The sequence below is a fragment of the Columba livia genome, chromosome 1 (assembly GCF_036013475.1).
Source record: "Columba livia isolate bColLiv1 breed racing homer chromosome 1, bColLiv1.pat.W.v2, whole genome shotgun sequence".
NCBI classification, from domain to species: Eukaryota; Metazoa; Chordata; class Aves; order Columbiformes; family Columbidae; genus Columba; species Columba livia.
In genome coordinates, this window is record NC_088602.1 from 12,587,204 (window position 1) to 12,608,646 (window position 21,443).

Consider the following 21,443-nt stretch of genomic DNA (forward strand, 5'->3'; position numbering starts at 1 on the left):
CACTCCTGATTTCTCAGCTTCCTCCCGCCAAGCAGGGCAGGGGCATGGGGAATGGGGGTTGTGGTCAGTTCATCACACATTCTCTGCTGTTCCTTCCTCCTCAGGGGAGGATTCCTCACACTCTGCCCCTGCTCCAGTGTGGGATCCCTCCCATGGGAGACAGTTCTCCATGAACTTCTCCAACATGAGTCCTTCACACAGGTTACAGTTCACGAACTGGGTCCTCCATGGGGTCACTAGTCCTGCCAGCCAACCTGCTCCAGCATGGGCTCCTCTTTCCACAGGGCCACAGGTCCTGCCAGGAGTCTGCTCCAGCATGGGCTTCCCACGGGGTCACAGACCCTTTGGGCATCCACCTGCTCTACCATGGATCTCCATGGGCTGCAGGGAATAGCCGGCCTCACCATGGGCTGCAGGGGAATCTCTGCTCCAGCACCTGAAGCCCTTCTTCTTCACTGACCTTGGTGTCTGCAGAGTTGTTTTTCTGATGTATTCTCATTCTTCTCTCCTGGCTGCTGTTGGTGTTGTACCTTTTTTTCCTTCTTAAATACGTTATCCCAGAGGCACTACCACCATTGCTGATGGGCTCAGCGTTGATCAGCAGCAGGTCTGTCTTGGAGCCGTCTGGAATTAGCTCTATCGGACATTGGGGAAGCTTCTAGTAGCTTCTCACAGAAGTCAGCCTTATAGCCCTCCTGCTTCCAAAACCTTGCCATGCAAACCAAATAGCAGGAGGTAATCAATACTGAAATTTTGTATGCCCCATGTTACATACAGATGAGCTTAAGAAATTCCCAAGACTTAATTTTGCTCTTTGTGTATTTGTGTTTGTTTATGGTCATGTTAGTTTTAAACCACTTGGGCTATGAAACTTGCTGGTTTAGTTTATGTGGATAAAAATCCTTTTTTAGGAGAAAGTGTAGGGAAGAGGAAGCTGAGAGAAAATAATTGGAGGAGATGTCAGAAGTACAAAGACAGGTCCTACAGAATTCTGAGTTAGCTAACCCGGCTACCTTGCTACTGAGAATATCAGGCTGGGCCAAAGAAGAGGGAGGGTCTGGTTGCTCAGTGTTTAAACTCTTTCAGACAAGGGTTGAAATGTGGTAGTGTACCCAAAACTTTATTGTATGAATAGACACTTTCCAGTGAGGTTGTGAAAAATGCTCTTTTCTTTGGTCAACTAGTAAATTGGACATAATGGGTTATGAGTTTCGTAAAGAAAGCATACTTGTGTTATTTTGCTGTGAGGTATAATTATATTGTGGATCTGTGGTTGCCCTGCTTTGAGGTGAGTGTGACGCTGTTTTAAGTGGGACTTGTATTAGTACATTAAACTCATTTGCTTTTGAATTAAACTGATGCTTTTGAAACATGCAGGTAGAGCTCTCTGATGAATGTCAATTTGAGTGGATGATTTTGCCTTAGGCTGTTAGATGTTCTCAGTTGTTACGCCCTCTAGATCTGCCTTGTGCTGATGTGATTTATTGATTCTTGAATGTATGTAAAGTTTTAAACAACAATATTTTCAGGAGAGAATTTGGGGAAGTGGCTTTCTCTTAATACTAATTTAATTGTACAGATCACTTATGTTCTGTTCAGTTGCTTTGCTAGAGATACTGTTCTCTGACATGGCTGTACTTGTACTTCTCTTCCTAGAATATTGAAGTGAAAAAGACTCCTGCAGTGAAGCCCTATAGCGCTGGCAACTTTTCTGTTACACGTTATCATATTTCTGAACCTTACGTGGACAGAGAAGTGGATGGCGAGCAGGTGATTAGCTCCAAGTGTTTGTGATACATGCTTGCATATATCTTTATATTGCATACAGTGTCTGGATATTAGCAATTCGGGTTTCTAGAACTTGTTGAAAAACATGAACTTGTATAAAGCAGCCATTACACATCTTCCTAACCAGATTCTTAGATGGGGAACCTTGCAAGACCTGTTATGTGCTCAGTCCCTTGCAGAGTCACACCTGAGAGTCTTTCCCACATGAACAGGCTTCTGCAAGATTCACAAGAGTGGCATAATGTTAGGACATCCAAATCTTCCACCTTGTAGCTGATGCTAAATTAACAGTTGCAGTTATCCAGCTTTTTCCTCTTTTAGTTGCGTAGTCCCAGACTTACCTCATATTTGTGTTCATCTGTTTGTGCAGTCAGCGGGTTCACCTTGCCAAGATATCAGAAGGCTAATTTGGGAAGAAGAATCATGAATAGATTTCTGCCAAATGGGAAATCGTACTCATGTTTACAGTACAGTCAGACAAAGCCAGAGTCAGATCAGAAAAAGGGGAGGATGTGGAAAAGTGAGAGATAGGGCAAGAGCTTAGCTTTTAGAGGCGATTTTTGAATTAAGGTAGTGCTGTTGGAAACAAACAGTATTTGGTTTATCGGTGATATGAGACCAAGTCTAAGTTCTTGTTCTGGATCAGCCTCTTTTAGGCTAGAAAAGCTTTCTCAATACTTTTGTTTTTGTCAATATTTTCTTCAGTGCATTAATGAAGTTTTCATTCATGAAGTTTTAAGTTTTCATAACATTTTAAGGACTAGGCCTAAACAGTAAGAGGAAATGCTGTAGTTTGCTTAGCTTTGTAATGGAAATTTCCAAAATGTTAACCTTTGTTGCCTTGCTTATGTGCAATGATTTATTTTTTTTTTCTTAAGTATTTTTTAGTTTTCATGTGTTGGTAAGATTTTTCTTATTTAAAAATAGCAGATTGTTTCTGGTTTCCCAAAATGAGTATGCAAACACTTCTACATTTGTTTCCCCCTCTTGTCTAAAACAAAACTGTGAGGATAGAAGTAGTCACTCTGTAATATCGACTATATTATTAATTTTACCTCACGTTATAAGAAAATTAACCATTCTGCTATAACAAATCATACACATGATTGTCCTTAGTACAGCTTGAAACAAGAACACTTTGACACATATGCTTATGGAATATGTAATTTATTTTTTTTCCCAAAGATCAAAAATATAGTTTGGTCCTTTTGGCAACCAAGAATTTTGAACCTTCAAGGGTGTTTATATGGCATTGTATGCCTTTTTTTTTTTTTTTTTAAGTGCTTTTGTGCAGGGTTGTTCATTTATTTGTTGTGAATATGCTTTCAACTACCACAAAGAACTTCATGGACTAAAGTATTGATTGCCTGCCAGCCAGACGCTCGGTTGGCTGCTGAAGAGGAGGGGAAGCGTTTGGAGGAACTACACAGAGAGGCAGAGAGGGAGAGAAGAGAGCAGCTTGAAAAGGCCCATCTCAGAGGAAATCATGCCTTGAAGAAGGTCCATTTGGCTCAGGTAGGCAAAGTGGTTGTGCCTGCTTTTAATGTCAAAATGACCAGTGTTAAGTAAGTTGTAGGAAGTTGGTTAGTAAAGGAATTACAGGAGGAAAATTGGTGGACTAAATGGAGTTTTCAGAGCATTTAAAACCCATCAAACTCGGTTTGCTTGTTTTGGTGATCTGAAAGGACACAGATGAAGACCAGCCTTTAGAAGAACATCCTTTAATTTTTGTTATCTTAATGTTTGACCAGCTATTAACCAATTGGAAATAATCAAGGCGAAATTTTAATAGGCAATAAGCTCTACTTCTTCACATCAGCTTTAGTTGGAGTTGATTATTCTGTGGTTCCAGGGAAAAACGGTTTATTATTCAGAGGGCAAAAGTTTATTTTTTTTGAAAACTTTTCAAAATTTTTACTGAAAGACTGAGGTTCTGTTAGTGTATAAGTCTGAAAATATTGAAATTATTTCCTTTAAGAAGTAAAAACTGAACTGTTGAGAGAGGTCTTTGTGCATAGAGGAATGCTTTGAAATTTATTCTATTGTCTGTTACCTTCAGAAGTATTTTTGGAGGCTAGAAATGGCAAAAGCCTCCTGTTTTTCGTTGAGATATGATTGACCCTGAATGAGTAACCTAACTAGGATGGGCAACTGTGGAAATATTACTGATGCTCCTTAAGTTAACAAGCAAAAAACCCCGAAAAACCTTCAAATCAAGCTTTTTTACAATAGCTTTAATATATAATTGTAGTGTGCCAAGAGTATTTAGTTCTTGTCTTTAAAAGTAGCAGCTGCTGAAGTACATACTAAGAAAACTAACCTACCAAAGGAGGTACTAATTTACCTGTTAAAACTAAGATTTAATTCTCTTGAGGAAGGTTGGCCTGCAGAAATACAGCCTGATACTTTATTTAACATTAGATCTTCTGTGTAGTATTGATGACTCTTGTGTTTAAAGGTCAGATACAGTGTTCTCCCAAGGAAGCACTCTCTCCCTAGAAAAAAATTAACTTTATACATTAAGGATTAAACAAACTTCGTGGTAACCAAGTGGAAATATTTTATCTGTCTGATTGTGAACACCAAATGTTTGTTATACCTGCCGTATACTTGAAGGGCAGGGAAAGGCTGCTGAAAGAACTCGAGCAAATGCAGAATATGGATCGGATGCGCAGAAGACAGACTGTAGCGCAGATGCCACCTCAGCTTTTTGTGCCTGCATACAAACGCATGGAGATCAAAGAAGAATGGCAGAGAGAACTGGAGTTTGCGTTTGAAGATATGTACAGTGAAGACAGGAGTAAGTAATTTGTTGGAGACTGCTGAACCTGGTAGCCTGGTAGAGGGGGGGCTGCTGCAGTTGCCTGTTCCCCAGTCCAACAAGGTTGTGTGTGAATTCTCAGCAGGCCCACAAACGAGCAGGCTTTTGCCATACTCAGTACTCATCCTGTTCACTGCTCTGGCTGATCAGAATGAAGGCCTGTTAGTGAGATATACATCTGTGGGATATACAGATATACATCTGTGTATACAGTATGGAGCCCTCCAGCAGTTGGTCTTAGAGACTCAAGTCTACCTGGTATCTGTCCCCTGTGTCCCAGGTCTCCACCTGTCACACTGCAGATCCCCCAGTAACAGGTCTTAGACACCCAGTTTGTCCAGTAATTCATCCTGGGCCCTGTAGTCTTCTAGTTACATTGCGTGCTCACATACGCACTGGTGTGTGCACATACGCGCTGGGGGTCAATCCCTAAGTGGCTTTAGGCCCTGGATCCTTAGTGTCCCCAGTTGATGGCTCCTAGGTGTGTGAACCCCCAATACCTGTGGCTCCACTCCAGCTGTTGGTACACAGACCCAGTTGGCTATGTGAACGTGTGCACAGGCATACACATGCTATGGATTGCTGCAGTAGCTGACCTTAAGTACTTGGTCTGCAGAGTAGCTGACTTTGGATCCCATTGTCCCCAGTTGTCTCTGAGACAGACACACAGATATGCTGGCAGCTTTCTTTGTTGATCCTGAGACCCCATGGTTTCCCCTGTATCTGGCTTGGATGCTTTGATCTCCTGATCCCTCTGCTGGCCAATTTGCAGATCCCTTGACCTCTTTAGTATCCAGTCCAGCCTTGCACCTGCTTGATACCAGCTCCTAAGCCTCTTACTGGCTAGTCCAGCTTGTGATTTGCTAGCCACTGCATTCTGGTACTCATACCCACAAAATAGGCACTAATTCTGGCCTCTGGAGTTGTTAGCCAGAGGTCTAGACACAGGGTGCATCTGTGACTTTTGGTCCTCACTCCAGTTGCTGGGCCCTTCTATATCCATACACACACACATGCATACAAAATAGAGGGTTCCTCACTGAGGAAAGCAGCTAGAAATGGAGTTTAGTGAGAGGACAGGATGGAGAGTTAGGCATAGTGCATGGCCAGACAGGTACACTGACTGGTCTCTTTTATGCCCTTGTTCTTTTGTTTTTCCTCAGACTTGTTCCTCTCCAGACTAACTTGATCTTTTCCTTTCCCTGCCTTTGGTTCCTCTCCTAAATATCTATAGATGTACAATCCCAAGAGGATCTTCTGATGTGTCCCACACCCCTTGTAGGCAGTAACCCCCTCGGTCAGTGGTGGTGGCAGAGCTCCTGTTGGCTGAGCTTCTAGGATTTCACTCCTGGAGCTTGGGATCAATCACTATCCTGTAACAGCCCTGTGAGCAGCCCGGTCAGGATGGGCTTTTTCCCCTTCTGCATGTAATTGTTCCTGTGTGCTGCTTTTTGCATAAAGATGAGCCTTTTGTCACATAATCTTTTATTTTGAAAGACATGGCATGCTCCAGTGGAAAACACTGTAGAATTTCTAAATTAATAGATGGCTAACGTTTTAAACAATTTTGAGTCATCTATTTTGAAAGAAAATATTAAATCTGTTGTGAAACAAGCTATTAATATCTGAACGTCTTAGGGATTTGTATGATAAATGTGGTTTTACAATGTTGTTTTGTTTTTTATTGCAATCGGTTGTCTTATGTGGTTTTGTTTTTCACTAGGAATGAAAGGAGACCTGATTTTGCAGTTTGAGCCACAGCCTCTGCCAGCCCCTTCTGACAGATCTCAAGATAATGAGCTTGATATCTCTTTGGAGCAGGAATCTGCCTGTGACACTCAACAAGAATCTGCTTGTGATACTCAGCAAGAATCAGGACAGATGATGGAAGAGGAGGTCCCCAATGAACCAGAAAGTAAAGCTTTTAAACTGTACATTTAACAAACTTTTGGGGTTTTATAGTAGGAGAGTTTAATATATCAAATAAATTAATTTCAGTATTGACTAAAATGTCTGAAGCACTAAAATTTCTTAATGCCTATGAAGTATTTCAGTATCAAGTGGTTTATGAAGTTTGTCATGGATGATAATACTCTAACAATTATGAATTTAAAAATGAAAATTTGACTTCTTTTTCTAATATACTATTAGGAGCCATAATTCCTTTGTAATTATGGGATGATGTTGATATGTGAACTTACGTTGTGGTGTAACCCGAGGTAGCAGTATAACAATGATAGCCGCTCACTCACTCCCCCTGCCCCCCGCATAGGAGAGAGAATTGAAAGAGAAGGGAGAAACTCGTGGATTGAGATAAACACAGTTTAATAAAATAACAAAATAACATGAATATACTACTACTACTACTACTAATATATATAAAATGGAAATAGAATATAAAATAAGATACTCAATGCAATTCCTCATGAACTCTGTCTGCACTGAGCAGCCAGTTCCAGGAAGCAGCACCTGGTCCTGAACAGCAGGACTCTGCAACATGGCAGAATGGCAGAAGCCCAAACTAAAGAAACTCCTGGCTGTAATTTCCCCCAGACAGTTCTCTCTCCTGACTTTGGCTGAAGAACTAACTGGGAGATCCTGACTCTCCTTAAATTTGCAGCATGACGCTAATGGGATGGAGTACTTCTATTGATCATTCTGGATGTCAGTCAAGCTCTGCCCCATCCATGTTCCCCTTGCTGCCTCACACCTGTGGGCAGAACACTCAGAACCATTCTTCGCTCGCAAACCAGAGTAATTAAAAACATTAACTCTGTCCCAGGGTGTTATCTTCTTGTTCTCAAACTAAGTCCAAACAATGACTGTGCTAGCTACAAAAAAGAAAGGTTTCTAACTGCATGAAGGAAAACTTACTAGTTTTCAGTTAAACCAGCACAACTTAAATATTTTTCATTTTGTGTTTTGAAATATTTCCAAGTTAAAGCTTGACTTTGTATGAAAGTCTAATTATTCTATGTCCTTTAAGTTCAGATTTGTGATTTGAGTTGCTCCATATTGTGAGTAGGCTGCAACAGTTGTGTGTGTGTGTACTCTTCGCTTGTGGCATGAACAGAATAACATGATGTGAACAAGAAGTGTGTTAATGATCTTTGCTGCTTGGCCAATCTGCCACAGCCATTTGCAGGCACAATCCATTTTTGGTCTGTTGCATATTTTGTTGCAAGTGCTAATCCAAAGGAGAACATACAGGCAGGTGTGGGGGATAGTGCTGCTTGTTTCTGCAGCAGGAGTAGTCTGACACTAAACACTACAACTAAGTTAGCCCTCCTTATATAGCATGCAAAACCAAATTACTGCTGCGTGTTTTCAGGTAAGACAAAATATTGTTAAGCTTATAAAAACTGATAATATATCTGAGCTATTTGTCCAACTGTGTAAGCAATTAAGGAAAAAAAGAGGGTTTTTTAATTTTTAATGATGTGAAGATATTAATTTCCCAAAGCTCTTAACAGTATATGTTCTTTATAGATCACGAAGAAGTAAAAACTCACCAACCTCAGTCAAAACTTGCCCTAAAGAAATTACTGAAGAAGATTCGGAGCCAAAAAGAGGAGTGGACGTCAAGAAGTGAGAAAGAGAGTCAAAGTGAAATTGGGACTATTGAATCAGGCACAATTGCTAGTGAAGAGAGACCATTATGTGATTCAGAACTTAACTGTGAGCAACAGAAGAATACAGTAGGTCAAGCCAAAGGTATGTAATACATACTTGCATCATTTTTTTTGTGTAGGAGCAAAAATATTTTAAGAGTGGACTGTAACAAAACTGTTTAATGAATTTTGAGTAGTTATATTTTGTCATGTTGCCAGAAAATACAGTTCTTCTGTCTTTGCTGACCATGCTTTGTGGATTTGTTGAAACCACAAAAAGAAGGTTTCTCCTCTTCTGTCCAACTTGCCCTTTAAGGTCTTGTCCAAAATGCCTTTGTATCTTTTAAATCTCACCCAAATTGTAGTCACACTCAATATTGCCATGCTTTAATAGGCGTTTGTCTCCAGGAGTAGAATTCTCAGTGTGAAATTGGGCATTGAAATTCTGTACCCATTGAACTGGAAAAGCCAGATGCTTCAAAGGTTCACAGCTGGAGATGCACGAGACAAGCATGAGCTGATGCATCTGAAATCGTCGGGGCTTTTTTCTGCTTCTAGGCACCATTCTGAAAAGCTTCTTTTTAGAAATGGAATTTATAGCAATTAGACGTTCCATTTGTTTGGTGGCCAAACCATTTTTGGGTTACTTTCCATTTCTATTTTTTGTGCTGTTTTGACTTTGCTAGTGCTGAAGTTGGTAAACTTGTATGCTAAGTGGAGTTTCTGAAGTCTATTAAAGTGATTAAGTTGTGGTGGTGTTTGTTTGGATTTTTTTATTGCTTTCATATAGGGTGCTTGGTTTTTTTTAAATGAGATCAAGACATATAGTTCAATCATGTACATGGGTACACCAGCATAATTGCTGGGGGTTGGGGAGTGCAGCATGAGTAAAAACATGCCTTTGGGGAAACTATGCTGCTATTTTAGGTTGGTAGTACACAATGAAAAGTTGCTTTTTGTGCATTAGTCAAATGTTAGATCATTTGCCCAGAGAGTGTTAGTTTTATACCCTCTTTATTCTGAGAGGTTAATGTGTGGTTTTTTTATTCCTCAAGATGATCTTGCTATTAGGCTACCAAGTAATCTGGGTAGAAGCAATCTCCTGTCCTGCTGGAGCTGAGCCGTTACTGTCGCAACTGGGATGGACAAACAACATAGACAAAGTTCTTCTTAAGTACAAACAGCAGTCTCCATTAATAGCCACAAACACTTTTGTTTTAGAGTGTTTACCAGCTCAAGTGTCTTTTCGCTATTGTTTACAGGCTGCAATAGTAACGTATCGTTGGCTAATTTTGCTAATGTCAGTGTTACTCTTTTACTCCCTTCTTTCTCACGGGTATGCCTTAATATCTCCGGATACTCCTTTACTCCTCTACCATTTCTCACGGGTAGACCTTAATATCTTCAAGGCTAGTCTTCGTTCCCATATCCTCCATCAGGGAATCCACAGACCCAGCACAGTCCCCCACACGTTACTATATTATCAAGAAAGACGTGCTAAAAGTCTGTTAAGGGCTTTAATACAAAAACCTGATTTTCCAGCTTAGGAGGACAGGCAGAGTAGTGGGACGGCGGTGGTAATCTTTTCAAGAGCAGCTTATTAATTTTGTTCAGAGAGGTTGCAAAGCTGTAAAGCAAGATGTAAAGAAGATCCAAGGCCCTTTCTGACTACAATTACAGTTAAATAACTTGTATTTTAGACTCTGTGGAAATGTTGGAAAATACAGTCACAGCTGAAAATTCAGTTCTAATTCATCCTCAAGAGCAAGCAGCTAAAATTAGAATGGAACAGGCAAGACAAAAGTGGGTAAGTGTGTGTATGTTTATTCCTATCTCAGTTATGATGTAAAAAAATTATTTACAAAAGACTTTAAAATGCTTTAGGTTATAAAGCAGCCATAGGTCCTTTTAACCTACTTTTAGCAAATAAATCTTGACTACAAGTTTTCCTACACTTCAACTCTTTGTATTAATTTTTCGAAAGTGAGCTGGAATTTAGAATAGAGTGGAAAAACCCCGTTTCTTAAAATGGAACAGGTGCTATAGACAAGGATGCCATTCTCTGAGTAAATAAGAATCTCAGTTGTAGATTAATAGCTTTGCTTTAGGGAGGATGTAGTCAACAATACACAACTCTCTGAAAACTTTACTAACCCTGTGTAAGTTCTGTGGAATTGTGTTTAGAGTGACAGGAAAAACTTAGAAACCTTGACTGTTTTGGTTTCTGTGGGTTGTTTGTTTTTTTTAATTAACCAGGAAACAAATTCAGAAGTTCTTTAGTGTGTATGAGAATGCTACATTTATTGTATTTAGAAAATAATAACTCTGTGTATTATTTCATTATATACATCATGTATATATTTCGTTATAATTTTTTTTGTTGTATCCTTAGAGACCTACCGGCTATTATGTGGTGGTTTATCAATTAAAAAAAAAGAAAAAGCTGAAAATTATGTCTTAGTGCAGCCTTAAATTGTATAGTTAAAGTTTAGAAAATCAGGAAAAAAAAAGTCAAAATAATAATAATGTTTTTGGAAAAAAAAGGCATCAGATCCTCTGTAAAAGTGTGATTACTTTCTGTAACATTCATTTTCCCCCACTTTGCACTTGCAAATGTATATATTGTTATTCCACTTGAACTGTTCTCAGGGTGAGGTTCTTCTCAGGTTGCTCTTCCCGACATCCCATTCAGACTGTCTCATTAAAGACTCTTTTCCATTTCATCTTTGCCAGTACTTTGAAATTTTTCTTCATTTCCATTCTAAAAATATATATGCTGTTTCTACGTGTGGTTCTAAGTGATTTGTAACTGATAGGTACATGGAAAGATAGTAAAAATAAACAATACACTTCAGAGGTTTATTAAGTTCTTTTAAAGTGTTTATTAGCTATTTCAGAAGTTTTGGAAGGCTTGAATTAACATTTAAATGTATTGAACTCTTGATGGAAAGCTCTATAAAATGCAAAATAGATTTCTGAATTCAATTTAAGAAAAGGGCTTCTTTTGCAGTCCCTGGGAAATTATAATGTATCTTGAACCGTTAGGTTCTGATTTTATCCATTTTGTTAATTTGAGAAGAGATAATAGTGCAACAGTAAATGGATCCAGGTACTATTAGAAGTATCTAGCCAGTAAATGGAAATTATTCTTGTAAACTTTGGAACATTTTTAAAGGCCTCTTACAGTTCAGTAATGCCTGTCTAAGTAATAAAACTTGCATTGTAACTTGAAACAAAGTTTTGTGTATGGTGGTGTTTGTGAGGGGTCTTTGTCATTCCGTTCTGGAAATTCACTCTCATTTTTCTTCTCAACAGAATGAGCAAATTGAGCAACAGAAACAGGAACAGCTGGCCTTGCTTAGACAAATTGAAGAAGAGAAAGCATGTTTGGAAGATGCTTTTCTGAAGATCCAAATGCAAAACTGTTTGGAGGAGGCTCAGAAAAAAAAAGAGGATAAAGACCAAGGTCAACTGGTAGGAAGCCACAGTATTCCTCCTACAGATCAGCAGAACAAAGTGGAACATGAGGTAAAGAATTGTAGAAAATCTTGTGTAGTTTAAATTATCTTGATTATAAACATCAAGAGCACCATCTGCCAGTTTTAAATTATGTCAGTCATGACAATCAATTTTTATTTCTTAGGCTGTGAATCAGACATTCGTACATATAAAAGCTTCCTTTTGTCTAATGTAGAAGCTTTTATTTCATACGATATCACTGGACTTTGTATATTGGATTATCTTTGCATAGTCCCCGGGGCAGCGTATCTGTTTAAACTACCTGTTAGTAAAATCCTATTATAGTCATGTAATGGTTATGCATATACACATATCCTTTTTCAAGAAGAAAAAGAATCTTTGGGGGGGAAAAAAAGACAAGAAAAACCCCACCTCTGTGTTTTTGTCTGTCTGCATCTCAAACAGCTACTTAAAGGAGTGGAATTTATTGAAGATGTTGAAGTAATCTTTCTTTAAAATCTTGCATCATTTGCACAACCGGTACTCTTCTGAGAACCTGATTGCTTTGAAACGGCAGATCTGTTGGATCATTGCTCCCTGAGTTTGCTCCTGGGTACATTTACCTCTTTGAGCTAGGCTGCTGTAAGCACCATTGACTTTGACGGTGTGTGCTTGGTGTGTGCTCGACTTGCCATAGAGACCGTAGCTGTGGGCCATCTGTTCCAGAAACTGCTTTAGCTTCATTGCCTCGGGCTGAAATCTCACAGACTTCAAACAGTGGTACAGAGTGGTTTCTGTAAACTTAGGAGATAGAACATACAGTTTAAGGTTGTTGCTTTAGTAGTTTTCTGTGAGTTATTTGTATACGTGTATTTAAAATTATCACATTTTTATTAGACTGGAGATGCTACTGTATCAGAAACCAGGAGTACTAGAGAAGACAGCCGTTTACAGAGGCTTCGTAATTATCAACAGTACCTTCTACAGCAAAATAGGTAAATTCCTTTATGAAATGGGAGTCTGAGTTGCCTGTTTCAAAATAATTTCAATTGCTTTGATTATTGAAATTGATGTTTATCTTTACATTACTGTAGAAAGATTCATGTTTTCCTTCTGTTAAGGCTGCTCAGACAGATCATTGATGAAGAAACTAGACATCTTCTACAGGAGTATCAGAATAAACTGAAGCAAAGATACTTGTTTACTTCTGCAACACCTCCGAGCTCTGTGGAAACAAAATCAATTAATTTAAAGCCTGTTTCAGAACCACTTACACAGAGGCAAGGAGTGCAACCAACACAGTACCAGTCGTCTGAAGAGGTTCAGGGACAAGAATATGCACAGTCACTACCCATGTTTTCAGGAACATTGCGTACATTGGAAAAAACATCCTCACAGAAACGTGAAGAGCAAATACATAACGTTTGTCCTGGTAGACATGTGCACATTTTAGAAAAATCAAAATTGAAGCATGGAGAGTTTTGTTTGCCATGTGACAGTCCTTCACAGGAACAAGTGGGAATGTTGGAAACCTCCAATAGTTATGTCAGGGAACCATCTCGGTTCCAGCTGCCGTCAGGTTTAGTCGTGAAAGATGTCACTGCAGTAAGAACACAACCGGAAGCACGAGCGCAACATGTTACATTTGTTTTGCCTGCAGAAGATTCCTTTGAGCCTTCAGAAACAGTGCACTGTGAAGAGTCATCTCAGAATATGTCTAACCACCAAACAGAGACAGAAGCTGGAGAAGAGCCTCCACTTAAGACACCCCCTATGCCATCAACAAAGGGATCTCCTCTAGTTCAGGCAGCCCCAGTAGATTCTTTGGCGTATCAGCATGGATCTGTAGGGAGCATCATCAAAACAAGCCTTGAACAACCTCTCAGTCTTTCTCAACCTGTGACTTTATCTCATGAAGAATCTAAAGCCCAAGGTGCTGAAGAATTCTCATTATCAAAAACTGGAGATGCAGCTTTGTTAAACTATTCTGGTATACTGAATTTAAGGGACAGAGTGTTGGCCTCATCAAAAAGCATTCAAGCTCAGCAAAAGTATTTGAAAGAATTGCAAGAGCAGCTTGATGCACAAAGAGAAGCTCTTCTTTCTAGGCAGAAAATACAAGAACAACTGCTTTTAGAGAAGCAAGATAAATTGAAGGAACAGATGCAGAGACAGCAAGAGGCTTTGAAAAAATTTCTGAACAAGAAGGTAAGTTTTATAAATGCTTTGCATGGGGACTCATCTAGTAGGTGAGTCCAACTTAGGAGTGAATGCTACCAATTAGCGAAGTATCCCATGGAGTGTTGGTAGTTTTAGGTGATTTACCATGATGAAAATTTTAATTAGGATTTGTGATTTGTAATCAGTGTTTCTTTTCTGTAAGCCCCAAGAGTGCTCTTTTGTTCAGTCTACAGAAGTAGTATGAACTTCTGTGCTTGGTCTCTGAACATAATGCCGATTGAAACAGTTATATTGTCTGAAATACCTGCAGGTATAGTTGTCTTCAGCTCTAGAAATGTGCATGTGTAAAATGGCTCTTGTATAAAAAATACTTCAGCAGTACCTCAAAGGATATTGTAAGCGTTTTGAATAGATTATTTTTTAAAGTTTGTCTTTTTATGTGTACGTGTTAGGAAATTGGTTTGGCAGCTGCACTCTTGACTTGTAATTTTGCTTGGGTTTGAATAGCAGAAGAAAAATCAAAGTTTACTTTTGAGTTTCTGAAGAATCTCCTTTTGCCCTTGAAAAGAAACCCCAAAACCAAAAACAAAACCAAAAGCCATCTTAGAAAAACAACTGTTGTCTGAGTCCAACAGCTAGAATTCCTGAATTCAAGAGCTGGAAAACTAAAAGCAGACTTTTCAGGAATAGTTCCTGTTAAAAATGCTGAGTATTCTGATGTGATTTAACAAAGGCCTTGAAAATGTAAACAATTATATTTTAGCACATTAGGTTTGTAGAGCTAAATAAAATACATATATATCCAGATGTTTTTGGAAGCTAAGCAAGTTGGTCCAATATCTTGCATATTTGAACTGCTTCTGCAGACTGCTGAGTATTGTCCTGCATGGAATACACGCACAAGAAAATGCTAGTTTGATAAATGAGCTTAAATATAATATTATATACAGTTGCTTCCCCCTTCCCTCTAAGGTGAGACGTAAGTGTGCAAATGAAGAAACGACAGAGGCACAAAAGCCTGACTGGATTAATAGGACTGACTTTTTCCAAGGCTCAGAAAACTACCAACAAGAGAATTGTGGCAGGAGTAAATTTCACAGAAGTCAAATGACTTCACGGTGCATCGGTCCAGCTGAGCAAACTGGTAAGGCTGTGTAGTGTTTTTCATTATTTTTCTCTTTTTGTTGCTGAGGTGGAGTTCTCTTCCACCTCCCCAAGTTAACTTTATACACACACACACACATATATATATATATGCATAATTTAAACATGCAAAACTTTGTTTTTCAGAACAGTCTGAGAATGTTCTTTGGCGAGAACGAAGATGGAGATCTTCCAAACCACCTGTGACAAAAGTCAAGTTAGGGCTCGATTTGGAACAACATGAACTTAGTGTTATACCAGAGGTAGACACATCGAAGAGCTTCAACATTTCTTTTGCAGGTAAAGTGTATATATGTATGGTTATAAATATATAATAAATACTGCTGTTCATGAGAACTACAGATTGGAGGAACTAATATTTTCTGAAGAGTATTTGAGAGTCTTGATTATGAAATAATATCTGATACTGTTCCGTTTTATAAGGTATAATTTATATACTAGCAAATTGAGTTATAGTTGAAACAAGCTTATCCCATCAGTGTTTGACTAGAAAAATATAATTGAAACAAAAATTCACCAAGAAAAGAAAATTCACCAGAATTCCATGACTTAAGTTCCCTGTTGATTTTTCTGTTGGGCAGGGTCTATGTTAGTAGACAACTGTACAGGAATTGTAAAGAGCACAACTGGAGTTGATGGAATGTGTCTACAGGTTTAGGTTTGGAGCATACCAAGAAAATGAGTGCCAAATGTTTTAAATGCAGATTTAGTATAAAGTTTCTACAGAAATTTTTAGACCATATATTTAGTTTGTTTCAATTACTAAACACTCTTTGTAAAAAATTCCAAGATTCATCTTGATTCATCTCGAGCAAAATAATGAAATAATGAAATAATGAAATACTTCATTCGAGCAGTTGATACGAGACATTTTTGCATAAAAGAAAAGTAATTAATGTGGGTGTTTGGGTTTGCAGCTGTGTCAGGTGGAAACCTGGTTTGAGCAGACCAGGGGTGTGCCTGGTTCAGTACCCAGTGATTCCTGGGATTCACACTGTTCCTTGAATTCACACTCTTTATTTAAAGAGAACCCTGGGGTGGTGACATGCTGCAAATATCAATGTCCACTGAAAGATGAGTGTGTATAAGAAATTGTTTAAAAATACAGTTGAGATTAAAAACCAGAAGGCTGGGTGTTATCCTTAGCTCAAAGACACAACTTTGAAAGAATTGTCTGTTATGACAGAAGTAAAAATAGTGCAATTGTAGAATCATAGAATCGTTTGGGTTGGAAAAGACCTTTGAGGTTATTCAGTTCAGCCATTAATGTAACACTGCCAAGTGCACAACTAAACCATGTCCCTAAGAACCTCATCTACATGTATTTATTAAGCAACTGCAGGGATGGTGACTCCACCACTTCCCTGGGCAGCCTGTTCCAATGCCTGACAAGCCCTTCCTGGAATACATTTTTCCTGATATCCAATCTAAACCTCCTTTGGCACAACTTGAGGCCATTTCCTCTTGTCCTATCATTTGCTACTCAGGAGAAGAGACCAACCCCCTCCATGCTCCAACCTCCTTTCAGGTAGTTGCAGACAGTGATAAGATCTCCCCTCAGCCTCCTGTTCTCCAGGCTGAACAGCCTCAGTTCCACCAGCTGCTCCTCATCACACTTGTGCTCCAGACTCCTCACCAGCTCTGTTGCCCTTCTCTGAACTCAGTCTGGCACCTCAGTGTCTGTCTTGCAGTGAGGGGCCCAAAACTGAACAGAGGATTTGAGGTGGATGTAATGTAAGAATTACTTTAATTCTGATCTTTTCTGTTCATCTGTGAAGAGCTTGTATTAGACATCACACCTTTGAGGGTGGGCTGTGTCCATATGTCGCAAAGTCTGATCCATAAATTAAACCAAATTGTTTTCCTTATGAAAAAAAAAAACACCTGTTTTTCTTATAATGTGGTTTGTGAATGTTCAAAATAATTTTCTTACAAGATTGTTGAAGGCTGCTAAGCATGTTATGGGTAGCCTGACTGCCTTATAAAAGGATAAAGGTGATTAGTCTTAAGTAAACAAAGCAAGTGGGTTATTAAGAAGTTTTTCTAGAGATTGGACTAACAAGTGGATGTCAAGGTTTTTAATTCCTACTGTTTTTCCCTGCCTTTACAAATCCAACGTTTTTCTCTGGTCTTGGAATAATGTTAACTGAAAGGCTCCAGTACTTTCAGTTATAATGCACTTGCTTCTCTTCAAATTTCCTGCAGATTGAAATGCAGTTTATTGTTGCTATCATTGAAAATGCTGTGCCTGACTTGTTACACAAAGTTTGTGAAACCTCGACTAAAGCAATTTGAAGCTTATTGCAAGATGTCAGCATCTTGTGGCCCAGTACAGTTTTTAGTAGCCATCTAAAATAAATATATTACTAGATCTGCAAAGGAGTTTCCAGCAACTTTACTGCCTTGTATGTGCATCTTTGTGTGCAATATGCAGTGTGCTTCTCCTGCGTTTGCTAGAAATGTCACCACTGCCCCAAATCTTAAGATAACTTTTCATTTAGTTTATGTTGTGACATCCTTTTCAATTCAATCAGTATTTACTAGAAATATGTTTTCAATATGTGCATATAAGCTCATTATCTTTCAACTGCTTCATTTAATTCTCAGAATATGCTTTTTGAAATATATCTATATTTAAACTTAAATTATCATTAAATGATTTTCTCTTTTTTAACAACATTTGGAGAAAAGGCTTGTATTTTTCTGACTAAGTTATAGAATCATTGCTAGATCATTAACCAATTCATATGAAATATCTTAGTGTAGTGCTTTTTACATTAGTATTATATATGAACAGTGAAATGATTTATATAAGAGGATTAGAAAACTTAATGTGAACATCTCTATTTATTAAAAAAAAGCAAAGCTTTCTGTGATTATGTTTTTAAGAGGATTGTCCTGAGCAGTTCAACTGCCAAAACTATCAGCAGTATCTTTGTAACAGGAAGGCTGTGCAGCACTATTATTTTGCAGAGAAGAATAAAAAACTCTCCTTTATGAGACACCAAAGGATAAAGGATATTAATGTAACAAAGTCATGAGATATGAGCATGTTGTATTTTTAATTAAATAATTTGGTTTATAGCATGAAATTGCTACTGTTCATTCCTTATATTAATATCACAAGAACAGTGCAGGTTATTACAGTATTATAATGAAAAACTTGTAGCATAGCTCTCTGTAGAATTTATATACAAGAGAGTATTAAATGCTTCAGTCTCATCTCATATGTCTCCTAAATTACTACCTGTCACACTGGTATTTTGTAGAAAGTACAATCATTTCTTTCAGAAAAATAATCTTAAGTAAAGGTACCAGGAAATGGAGAATTCTTCAGTAGTTTGTTCCAGCATTTTATTTTTTACCAAATTATGAAATAAATGGTTAATTTCCAGTTTCTAAATGTCTAACAGACATTTCTAGCCACTGCTTCTTATTACTTTCTTTGAGTTTAGAAATCTTTTGGATTGTACATTTCTTTTTCCTCCTATGGAGATATTTAAATATCAAAAGATTATATGATTGCAGTTTTCATGCTAGTTCAAGGAATTTTCTTCAAGGCCTCGTTCATTTTCAGGATGCTCTGTCTCCTATACGCTACTCCAAAGAACAAGAGCAAAACTTCTGCTGTGGCTCACAACTGCCACATCCAGCCAAGGAGCTTGTTGCCACCTTGGTCCCACGTTGTTCTGCTCAAACCTTAAAAGTTATCTTTCCTGTCAACCCGAAGAACTATGTCACGTACATATAGAAAAGGGATTGGAAACTAGTGTTCTGTGCTCTTAGATTTATAGTTTTATCTATATTGGAACAGAGTTAACAGACCCAGCTGTGCAGGAGTCCGAGGTATTGTGTTTCTCTACCATTCTTCCACCCTTCATATTATTTGCAAATTCTCTTGCCAACGACTCCATTTGGTTACCAATCAAAATGTCATAAATGATCAGGATCAAGCCTGCTAGAACTTTCCGGAGAATTTGTGAGTGGAGAGAAAAGAAGCCATTTGAGAATTTCTTTACCATTTATTTTGAGATCAGTCAGTTAGCATTTAATGTAATAATATAGTTTCTTTTAACCCAAATAAGCATATTTTCGATCTATTTCCTTTCATGTCTTTTACTTTCTCTTAGAAGACTACTGAATGATAGCATCTATAGAAAACCTTAGATTGTTTTGTTTTCCCTTCCCTGAAATGAGTTTCTAAATGTTTCATATGGATTCAGATACATAAATATCACATCATATAGATACTTTACTGATGTTGCCTCACTGGTAAATCTCTTCCCCCCTTTTTTTGTATAGTAAAGTGAATGGAACAACTGTACTTCATTTCCCAGTGAGACACCGAGTTTCAATTTATACAGGTTACAAACTAGTGTTAGGATTCACAAAATGTTACGGTATCTGCTTAAGTATAGAGCCTTACAAATGCTGGGGGTTTGAAATGTCTGTCACCAGCAGCCCTTGTAGAATCGGGAGAAAGCACACCCACTGAACTTGTACTGTTTAATTTCAGTTTGATATTTAGCACTTCTTTCTTGAAAATTATTACTGGAAATAAGAATATTTATTTTAGAATTGTTTTTTTGGCAATTAATTTACAATCTTAGAATTGTCACACTTTGAAGGTGCTTGTCAGCACTGAATACAGCAATCGCATTTTTCTGGTGCTTTTGTATAGATACTGATCTTACTTATTTTTATGTGTAAGAGCATTATGGCAAAGGTGATTCAGTTCTGTTGTAGTAGTCAGGCTATAATTAATTATTAATGAATTAATAAGTAATTCATTGATTCTGATTTTTCTCATCTCCTTTGTCCTGGTTTGCCGCCTTGCCTTAAACCTTGACACCTTATTATAGAATGTCTGTTTTTCTTTGTAGTCATTGTAATAGTAGAGGACAAAAGATTCCTCTCACCCCAATTAAATGGTTGTAGTAACTCTAGCAAAGCCATGTTTCATTCTGCAAAGCCAAAGCATGAATTTCTAGCTTCTGCTTGCTCTGCAGAGAGCTGTCATGCTAGTTAAGACATTTTACGAAGGCTGGTCAAGGAGAACTGCTGGTTACCAATTAAATTGGTGGTACAGTGGAGCAGAAATTGTGTTGCAGGTGAGAAGAAAGTGGTAAAGATGTGCAAATTGGTGCCCTATTAGTGAGAACAGGAGCAGCAGAGTATTGCTGCCATCTGGTGCTCAAAACAAATTGTGAACCATGAACTATAATAGAAAGTGGTTTTCTGTTCCTTATTGCTTCTGTTACATTTGTGTTCAGCCCAGTCCCAGGATTCTCACGTGGTTCAAGATTCACCAGTTCTTGCTGCTGAAATTGAAGAGGGAGTTACAACGCGTTCTGGACTATCATCCAAGCTCAATAATACGGTTAGTCATCTCAAAATAACCATATAACTTCACTTACTCTTTGTTTTGTGAAGAAATCTTTCTATCCCATATTGGGTGGCTAAGACTGGTTGCAGTATTTTAGAGGCAACAGCACAACGAACACTAAGTAAAGAGAGGTGATCTCTGCAATGGAACTACTGGCTGTATTCCCGCAGGACTCTGCTGCTCCTCTTTGCTGCCAGGACGCACTGTGCACAGTTTAACCTGGAGTTTGGAAAGAAATGTTCACATCTAATCCTTCAAAATTTGGAAGTACAAGAACCCTCATTCTATGTTTTGTGACTTTGTACAGCTTACCTCACATTTAAGGAAGATAGTATTTTAGGATATTTTGTGTATTTTTTTTTTGTATCTAAAAGGCTCAGTCTTGCAAGTACATGTAAAACATGTAAAATTCCTGAGTTTTTCATGTATTCTATATATGTCCCTCTGAGATCCACAATTAGTAGAAGTGGGTCTGTGATGAGAAATAGCCAAATCTGACCACCAGAAGATAAGACAATCTTCCAGGTGTCATGATTTGTATGCAGTTCTGAGAGGCTTTATAATTGTGTGTGTGTGTCTGTCTGTGTGCGTGTGCGTGTGTGTGTTTGGGGGGGGTGATGTGTCGTGTCTGGGCCATTGGGTGTGAGTGTTCTGTACTGAGCAATGATGAATCTGTATTTGCCTGACTCTGCAAACACATGAAGGCTTCTACACTTGAACTGAGCTCAGAGTAAAATGTGTGGTTGTAAAGCTATAATTATGGACATCCAGATACCTGCTAACAGGTGTGTTATTTCATCCTAGGAAGTACTTTCTAAAGTAGAATCCACGCCCTTAGGTTCAGAGGCTTTCATGCAAGGAAAACCCTGTGACTTGTCTTCAACAATTTCCACTGGAAGCCTTTCGACTAGTGAAACATTGGATGTAAGCCCTGGTGATACTGGTAGGTGTTTGGTTTTTGTTGTTGTTCTTGTGAAAGGAAAATTGGGTATTTTCTTTATAGCAGAATGGGTCTAACTCACTGGACATACGT

At 38.3% G+C, this 21,443-nt stretch overlaps 1 protein-coding gene and 1 non-coding gene across 6 annotated transcripts in view; both read left to right on the top strand.

Annotated features, from left to right (window-relative positions):
- Window positions 1-21,443, top strand: part of CEP295 (centrosomal protein 295) — a 43,872-nt gene that overhangs the window by 10,159 nt on the left and 12,270 nt on the right. For 4 of the 5 annotated variants that reach the window (XM_021291511.2, XM_005505392.3, XM_021291512.2 and 1 more), the window contains 13 exons: window positions 1,657-1,770; window positions 3,163-3,303; window positions 4,405-4,588; window positions 6,333-6,524; window positions 8,099-8,323; window positions 9,921-10,027; window positions 11,536-11,748; window positions 12,577-12,674; window positions 12,801-13,887; window positions 14,833-15,004; window positions 15,151-15,303; window positions 20,298-20,404; window positions 21,215-21,353. In XM_021291511.2, the coding sequence (XP_021147186.2) occupies window positions 1,657-1,770; window positions 3,163-3,303; window positions 4,405-4,588; window positions 6,333-6,524; window positions 8,099-8,323; window positions 9,921-10,027; window positions 11,536-11,748; window positions 12,577-12,674; window positions 12,801-13,887; window positions 14,833-15,004; window positions 15,151-15,303; window positions 20,298-20,404; window positions 21,215-21,353 (2,932 nt within the window). Of the gene's footprint in view, window positions 1-1,656; window positions 1,771-3,128; window positions 3,304-4,404; window positions 4,589-6,332; window positions 6,525-8,098; window positions 8,324-9,920; window positions 10,028-11,535; window positions 11,749-12,576; window positions 12,675-12,800; window positions 13,888-14,832; window positions 15,005-15,150; window positions 15,304-20,297; window positions 20,405-21,214; window positions 21,354-21,443 lie in introns of all 5 variants that reach the window. The other variant, XM_065038586.1, reaches the window with a different exon arrangement.
- On the top strand, window positions 20,880-20,963 carry LOC135578370 (small nucleolar RNA U2-19). The gene has a single exon (XR_010469884.1). It is a non-coding gene; the product is annotated as a small nucleolar RNA U2-19 (small nucleolar RNA).